The sequence below is a fragment of the Limulus polyphemus genome, unplaced genomic scaffold, assembly GCF_000517525.1.
Source record: "Limulus polyphemus unplaced genomic scaffold, Limulus_polyphemus-2.1.2 Scaffold1089, whole genome shotgun sequence".
NCBI lineage: Eukaryota > Metazoa > Arthropoda > Merostomata > Xiphosura > Limulidae > Limulus > Limulus polyphemus.
Genome location: NW_013666699.1, coordinates 327,468 through 336,930, shown reverse-complemented (window position 1 = coordinate 336,930; position 9,463 = coordinate 327,468). Strand labels below are relative to the sequence as shown.

Genomic DNA, 9,463 nt, shown 5'->3' with positions numbered 1-9,463 from the left:
CAAGCAGCTCGGAGTAGCTCATTGGTATTGTAATTCAACAGAGTAATGTAAGCCTCATGTTCTCCAAGTGATTTACAACTTATAATGGTGTGAATAGTAGCTAGACATAGATTCAAAGGGCAATAAAATTTAAGTATAAATAAATGTATACTGTTATGGAGTTTAAAGTTACTTAGGATAAACAAATAATTTCATGTTACAATTTGAAGTCATTATAGAAAGAGAAAAAGGGTAATTATTTTTTCTATCCTAACTTGCGAGCTGCTCATGAGCATACCTCATAAAATTTTTTTATTATATTATTATTATTATTCATTTTACCTAATCTAATGTTAACTAACCTGAATTTTTTCTATTTTTACATTTTAGTTTCTCTTATAATAATAGTAATAATAATAATAATAAAGAATACACATGAAAAACAAGAAATGAAATACTTACGTGAGCCTGATTTTTTTGTTGTCAACTGTCAATGACACTTAACCCTACTTTTTTATACAAATGGTAGTAGTGCACTAGATAACTTTTATTCAATTAAATAATGCACCAAAGAACATAGAATAATAAATGCAAAAATCAGGCATTGTCCCATAACTATCACAATTTTTCTGGCTTTCTAACTATGTGACAAGAGCTGTTACAAATTTATCTAAGCTAGTCGATGTATTTTCCTGTGCAAATAAAGTTTGAATTGGGAGTGAAAAACAATTTTCTGTACAGAAAATAACATAATCCAATATGTCATTTGACAGATTAAAATTCGGCTTTCTGTTGGTTATAAATAATAGAGTATTGAATGTTAGAGAGAACTATTGACAAATCCTGAAAGAGAGAATGTGACAGGTGGATGTGGCAAGAGGGATCTGTTTTTCTATTTGATGGCTATGTAACCAAACAAAATTGAAGGGTATGAAAATTATGTTTTGCCAGAACAATGGTGACATTATTATGAATAATTTACATAAAATTTTGTACTTCTTGGAGGGGTAGTAAATAAAGATGCCTATAAAGAAAATGTCACAATTCTCACACTAGAGGTAATTCGGGATTTTATTTTGTATATTTCCATGTAAAATTAAAAGATAAATCTTATATACTATTAAAATATGGATTGTTTGCTATTTTTGTATGCTATACTTATTGGTATACCTGAAAAAGAAAGTAGTTTGATTAAATTTTGAATGTAACTCGCTAAAAAACCTCATGACGTGCAGAAAAAGATGCCTGTCGAGAGGCAGTTAACATTTGTCTATAATTCCCCACAGTTATATACACTGGTAGTTCCTGTCTTAAGAAGTTACAGTAACCACAACTAAGTACATTAATATTTCATGTATTGACAAGCTACAGTTAACCACAACTAGATAAATGACAGCTCGTGTATTTATAAGGTAGAATTTACCTCAACCAGATAACACTGACAGTTCAGATGTGGATAAGCTACAATTAAGAAAAACTAGACATACTATATTGGTAAGATAGAATTTGCAACAAATGGATGTATTAACAAGCAGTTACTACCACAACTATATACAATAACAGTTCCTTTACTCACAAGCTAATATTCCCCACAACTATATACAATAACAGTTCCTTTACTCACAAGCTAATATTCCCCACAACTATATACAATAACAGTTCCTTTACTCACAAGCTTATATTCCCCACAACTATACAAAATAACAGATCCTTTACTCACAAGCTAATATTCCCCACAACTATACAAAATAACAGATCCTTTACTCACAAGCTAATATTCCCCACAACTATACAAAATAACAGATCCTTTACTCACAAGCTAATATTCCCCACAACTATACAAAATAACAGATCCTTTACTCACAAGCTAGAATTCACGACATTCAGTTGCACTGACTGTTCATGTGTACCACAACCAGGTATACTGACAGTTTTAGAATTCACCACAGTGATACAATAGCTGTTCATATATTAACAAACTGCAACTGACCAAAACTAAATTTATTGAAGTTGAAGTATTGAACAAGCAACAGTTCATCACACCTAGCCACTGGTGTTTCCTACATTGATGATTGAAAGTTGGCTAATGTTACTCCTCTTTTCAAGGGAGGTGATAAAAATTGTTCCAGTAACTGTAGACCTATTAGTCTTACATCAGTGGTGGGAAAGTTTGTTAAAAATCATTTAATAACATAGGTCTGGAAGTTTAAACTTCAGAAAAGTTGTTTTGGTTCTAATAACAGATTTTCGAAAATTCAGCTATGCAGATTTTGAAAATAATATTCATCTTTTTTCTTTCACATAAGGATTTTTTAGAAATTGTGAAGAAAAAAAGAACTCTTAATTCAATCAAATTATTATTTCATTTACCACAATTAACATTTCTTATTATTATGTTTGTTAACAAAAATACAAACAAACTGAAGAAAAGGGAAGAACATTGATGTCAAACGAATATGCATCCTCATTCCTCCTGATTTTTGTGTGTGTGTGTGTGTGAAATCTATGTATTACGTCTGAAGTATCTCGTTTCAAATACCAGCTGATGTTCCACCTTCCATGATACCTCCTCTCCGTTTCCCTGATGTCTTGATGAAACCTTTCCAGACATTTCAGGTTGAAAACAATCTCTATTATCATTTCTATTTGCACCAGATTCAGAATCAGATGAAACTATATCAGGACTCCTTGGTGGAGTAGGTCCATCAGCAACAGGTCTTTTAGCAGATTGAAGGTTCAGATAAAAAATTTCCTTTATATTTTGAGTGTTGTAGCCTTGCACGTTATAATAAACGTAACATAATTTGAATTATGAGTATGACTTTGATGGGAATAACTATAGCAGAGTTATGAAAGTAAAGGATCTTGGTGTTCTAGTTGATCAGTCTCTTAAGCCGTTTAAACAATGTGCTGTTGGTAGTGGCAGAGCGAATAGGATTTTAGGTTATATCTACAGAGGTATTGAATACAGGTTTAAAGAGGCTATAATTTCATTGCATAGGTCATTGGTTAGGCCACATTTGGGTATTGTGTTTAGTTTTGGACTACTTACCTTAGGAAGAACATTGACTTGGAAAGGATTTAGAGGAGGGCTACTAGGATGATATATGGGATGGAAAGGTTGTCATACAAGGACAATTTAAGAACTCTGAAATTGTTTTCTTTTTTTAAAAAAAAAAGAGTTAGAGGGGGATCTGATTAATTTATTTAAGATTGTTAAATACATCATTTTTCATATTTAATGGTGAGAATGGTAGGACTAGGGGACATAAATACAGATTTTGGCAGGGTAGGAGTTGTTTTCAGCTGAGACAGCTTTATTTTTCTATTTGAATGATAAGGACTGGTTTTGAGTGTTTTATTTTCTTTTAAAGTTTAGTGTATGGGATGGTCTAGATGACCAACAAGTCACTTTTTGTCCTTAAATTATATGTAATAGTTATACTGACAGTCCATCCATGTCTTTTACAAGGTGCAGCTCATCATAACAAGATACACTGACAGTTGATATATTGACAAGCTACAATTCAAACAACTAGATATGCCAACTATCACTTCCTTGACAAGTTTCCAAACAGTACAAGTAGGTACACAGACTATCCTTGTCTTGGTTAAAGCACCAAAAGATACAGATAGATATTCTAGGAGTTCCTGACTTGATAAGTGAAAAACTTACCATATTTTTGTAATGCATTATGGTTTTTCTTGGAATTAACCCTGGAATTAAGTCTCCCAATGGCCTATTTTCATGTTTTTGTGCTGTTTCTTTAGGATCAGTATATCTTTATCCACGATGCTTTGCTCGAGGCTATTGAGAGTGGAGATACTGAAGTTTCAGGGAACCAACTGCCTCGCTACATCCAGATGCTACAGACAGCTGATAGTGTAGATGGAGAGAAGGGCCACTGGCCTTTACTGGAAAAACAGTTTAAGGTGAGGGGGAATATTAACATAGAGCAGTAAGTAAGTGATAAAATGATAAAAATACAAGAGTAAGCTGAATGTAAGTTTGTTTTTCATGTTTTTCCTTAGATATGTAAATAAATATTTTGTTTATCTTGTTGAAAATAAAAATATATTTGCTCATTTAGGATATCAAATACCATACCATGACCAGCTATATGCAATTTGTAGATATACCAGTTCTCATCATCCAAATCAGTTTGAGGGCAAACAGTTATCTAATGTATTTTATAAAATGAGACGTGTCAATTCATTGTTTTGCTTTACAACCCAAATGCTAATTTTAACTATATAACTACAGTGCTAGGTACATTGCACCTACTATGTAACCACCAAAGTAACCATGACATTAATCATACTATGACTTTTGATAATGAATGCATATTTTCACAATATTTTGCAGACTATCAGCTAACATTACAAGGTATTTGTACACAAAGTATCAGAATTATTAATTAAGCATTTAATTAAAGATTTGCTCATGAACGTTTGCTTTTAAAATGTTGACTATCCAATATGCAAAATAATTTTGATTTTAAGATTAAATATACTTTTATTCATCTGAAAATTGTCTGAACTCATAACTACTATAAATTATTAGAAAATAAATCTAAATTACCATTTTTCTGTTTTCAAATAACTGCAAATTATAACAGGAAACCACAAATGTTTATTCTAAATAGCTTAAATCTCATAATAATACACATCTATTTATCTTTATTGATTCTTTGTTTTGTTGACCTTTGAATCATGTCTAACTAATAATCCTACCACACATGTTGTAAGTCATGTGCAGCTCATGTTACTTTGTTGAATATCATAAAACTGACTTTTACAAAATACAATTGTCTTACTCTTCTTATTCTTAGTACTAGTGTACCAGTATTTTGTGAAATACAGTGACATTTCAGTTAACACACTTTACATATGTATAAAAATTATTATTATTTACAATAAATTCATACATTTCAGTTATTTTTCTTAAAACATTGATTTTTTACTAACGATGTTATGAAGTTTTTGTACTTGTGTATTGTACTTCCTAAGCCTCTTTGAATTTTGCACGTGGAGCATATAAAAAATAATTTTTGGAGGTTTTACATGTGCATCTTCGAATAATAATGAATTATAAATTACTATTCCATTACCACAAAAATCCACTGTAATTGATCAGGCTTCCTAACTAAGCTGTAGTTGGGTTTAAAAAATCTAATTTCTGATATGAATATTACCTTGATCACCACACATCAAATTCTCCAACAGTTATAATGACTTTATCTGTTTACGTACTTTAGCATGACTGACAGGATTACGAGTGCTTTTCATTGGTTATAATCATGTATTTGAGAAATAGGCATAGGTAAACAAGTGTTTTCAAAAGAGGAAAAGGTGAGTGGAGCCACTGTGGTGGGTTCTTTAAATATAATGAAATCGATATCTTGGCAAATAGAAAAATTAGGAGGTTTTTATTTTATATTCTAGCTTGTCAATATTGATAATTTGAGTTTCTAATTCATTATAAACTATAGACTTTACATCTTATGATGCCCACAATATAATCTGAGTAAAAGCAGAAGATACTGTACCATGTGACACACAAAATAATAGTTTAGCAATTTTTTAATATGTACTTTTGAATAAAGAAATTAAATTTGTATGATACTAAAATATATTTTATAAATTACAATTTGATTCCAAATTTATGGACATACATTAAAAAAATAGTAGTGTAATAAAAACAATTTGAATGTAAGTCTGCAAAATGTGATAACATGCTCTCTGATCCCTACCTGTATGGAAAGAGTTAAATAGCATCAAACACCTTTTCAGTTCGAAAGAGCAGAGAAGTCTATTTTTGTTAAGTAGTTTTATGGGTTTTAAGAGTTTATGAGTGGAAGTAAAAAAAGAATGCATAACAAATTATTCTTTGTGTGAATGATGTTTTTAAACCATGATGGGTGTTGAATAGATTTTGTGGAAAGGTTGCTTGCTTGTCACAAAAAAACATTCTGTTTGGTTTAATATTTGTTTGAGATGGCAGGAAATATTGATTCTAATGCAATAACTTACATTAGTTTGACACAGTGTTACTTTATGTATTTTTCTAAATGCAACACTGCACTTTCTTCATATTCAAAACTAATTGTATAAAATAGGGGGGGGGGTACATATGCTGTAATGTATGGTGTTGTTGATGGGGAAATATTTTAACAAAGTTTAAAAGATTGCAAGTTTTAGGTGATAATACTAAAAAGGTTTTTGGTACCTTTAAGAAAGTTAGTTTTATAGCATAATGACTTAGTGTAAAGTTACATATCTCTGTTTCTGTGCTTTTAATAACCAAAAATAACAACCCTAAAAACAAATGATTCCAACAGATCTTGTTAAGCTTACTAAGATATTTTTTATTTTTGTTTTGTCAGATCAATATTGTAACCTGTATAAATAATAACCATGACCTTAGACAAATTTTGGATTGGGAAGCTTAAACAGAGCATAAAAATGATACTAATAAATTCACTGAGTTATGTTGTTTTTTTGTTGCAGTTGGTGACAGCATACAAACCTAAAGACTTCAGTCTAACATCTGCAATGAAGTCTTGCAATAAGTTGAAGAACCGATCTCTAGATTTATTACCTATGGAGTCATACAGAGTCCACATCACTCCAAAACCAGGAACAGATGGTTCAGATTACATTAATGCTACTTTCCTTCCAGTAAGAGCTAGAGATTATTTTTAGAATCATGTTGGATTGTGTTTCATTGAAAGAGTTGTGGAAAAACTTGAAGTTAGAAATTCAAAGTAGATGTGTTTTTGTATTACATAAACTACTAGCAGAGTACCCGGTGTTGCTCGGATACAAATGGCTTTCACTGACTTATTTCTTTATTTACATACTAATTTATTGATATACTGTAAAGCTTCTTTGTACACAATATTTTTTCTTGCTGTCAAGGAGCAAAGAAGAAGAGATTATGAGCAGAGAAGCAAATGAAAGCTCCATGAAGTTTTTAAGTCATTTTAACACATAATTGATCATAGACAGAATGATTAGGAGAAGTTCTCACACAGAGAAGAAACGTAAATAATAGCCTTCTTGATCTCACATTACCAAAAAAATCCAGCCTTTTCAATTTGGGACCAATTGGTCATCATGTTTGCCAAAAATTGCTATATTGATCACTTTGGCTTCAATTTGCACCCTTAAAATGGCCACAGCCACATAGCCCATTACTTCCCACACAATGTTCTAACTGTACCCAAGTTTGGAGTTTGTAGCTATAAAAATGTAGCCATGCATAAGGAACAGACCAACAGAGAGAGAGAGACATTCACATTTATATATATATAGTTTAGAAACTGTGTTGTATACAGAGTTCAGAAAGTGTCTTATGTGGTTTATAAATAATTATCTTCTACCAGATCAAGTAAAACAGCTGTATTTCATTAAAGGCAAATTTATAAACTGAAATTCTTGAACTTCACTCATAGGGTTTCAACAAGCTGCGGGAATTTATTGTGACACAGCATCCAGCTTATGATAGCATTGCAGACTTCTGGCAGATGGTATGGGACCATAACTCCCAAACAATTGTCCTGTTATCACCAGTGGATGAAAAGGTACAGATTGAAGTCTGATTATCAGAATATTTTGTTAAAAAAAATATATAATCATCATGTAAGTTGTTTCACTGTTTTGTTTGGAACATTTTAATTTTGAACTGTTTTTCTGTTCATACCTTAACCACCAAAAGAGGTATATTTAAAAGTCCTATATTAGATAGTGTTTCTAATGCTTGTTTCTCAAAGCCATGGTAGTTACAGATTCCGAGTCTTAAAAAAATATAATAACTTCACAAAGACTGTTGCAAACAACAACAGAAAAATTTGAAGGTCTTAATGCATTATAGTTATTGATTCTGTCATATGAAAAACTGATAGTTAATCTGTCTGTTCTTGTAACGAGTGATGTGTTCTATAAAAGCACATGATGATATTTGATGTATTAATTTTTGCTGTCAGTTGCACATTGTGCATTAATCCACCAAACAGGATATACTTTTTTTAAGTATGCACAACATTTTGGCATAATACCTCATCATTCATTTCATTATATAAATCTTTTTTTTTGCGTTTTTTTTCTAACTATGAATAATTCAGAAAATTTTTAAAAGGAAAGTGGTTGCAAGATTTGTTCTGTAAAACAAAGATGGTGGTTTTACTTACCATTTTTTTTTGTAGTAACAGAATTAGTATTGTAAAAATACATTACATTACTTGAAATAAAATGTTTTCTTTGATTTTTTATTTTATTTTCTGGGAAAAATAAACCATAACATTATAAACAAGTCATAGTTTCAACTATATAACTTTAAGTTTTTATGATTATACTATATGTCCTTGGTGATTTACTTGCAAAAATGTTTTTATAGTAGTATGATTTTTATCACAAGTTTTTGAAAAGTATTGTTTTCTTTTCAGGTAATATCCATCTTTCTGGCCAGGAAAGGATGAAGAGCATGATTATAGCACGTTTATTGTGAAGCTGACTGAGGAGTGTTCTCAGGAAAACTTCATTACAAGGGACTTTATTCTTCAGGCTGTTGAAGATGAGTATGAAGTGATGTGTCGGATTATACAATGTGCTGGTTGGCCAGAGTCCTGTTCTCCACTCAGTAGTGTGTTTGATCTGATTAATGTAGTTCAAGACTGGCATTTGGAATACCAGAATGGGCCTATGGTGGTCATTGATAGGTGAGTAGATCCAATTAGATGTGTATATCAAACTGGTGTATTTAAGTGTTTTACACTTACAAAAAATAAACCTATCATTCTATGGGTATTTGAAGAACTTGTAGCATTCCGCCACAATTTAATTCTTTGTATTGTTAGCCGTTTAAACAACTCTATATATTCAGTTATGTACAAACTGCCCAGTGTGGCTAACAATACAAAGAGATAAGGTTGTGTATGGTGAGTAAATGATACAACTGAATGCATACCAAACTGTACAGTCTGATCATTACTAGTTGTATGCAAGTACTCAGTTAGTCATACACTTTTTCACACATTCTGTGGCACATATATAAACAAATAATGTAAATTTATTCATATTCCCTATTGTAACTTGTAGTGGTAGAAGGTGTAAGGAAGAAATAGTGATTTTTATGTAACCCGTTTCCAGCCGTGGCCATTTTGTCTTATCGTGAGGGCAAAATCACATTTGTGAATTGAAAAAATGATAGAGAACTTATCTTTTATTGTATTTCAGATTTTATTTTTGTAAATAGTAGAATAAAATTCAATTATTTGTACAAGTTTGTATTATTTAATGTAGTTTAAAGAGGAATTTGATGAAAAAATTCCTAAAATACGTTTTAGACTGTAAATAAGCGCCCTCTAAAAAGAAAATTTTTTAAGATATTTCCTTCCACTTCAGCACTGGTCCTGCCATCTATGATTGGTGTCTAAACCTTTTTCTAGTCTGTTTTCTTTATAGAACTGCGTCTGGGCATGTT

General features: G+C 31.1%; 1 protein-coding gene across 1 annotated transcript in view; it reads left to right on the top strand.

Annotated features, from left to right (window-relative positions):
* Positions 1 to 9,463, top strand: part of LOC106462076 (tyrosine-protein phosphatase 99A-like) — a gene marked incomplete at its 5' end in the record, with an annotated part of 32,067 nt that overhangs the window by 13,693 nt on the left and 8,911 nt on the right. The window contains 4 exon segments of the mRNA XM_022389211.1: positions 3,751 to 3,912; positions 6,490 to 6,660; positions 7,437 to 7,566; positions 8,429 to 8,699. Of these exon segments, the coding sequence (XP_022244919.1) occupies positions 3,751 to 3,912; positions 6,490 to 6,660; positions 7,437 to 7,566; positions 8,429 to 8,699 (734 nt within the window).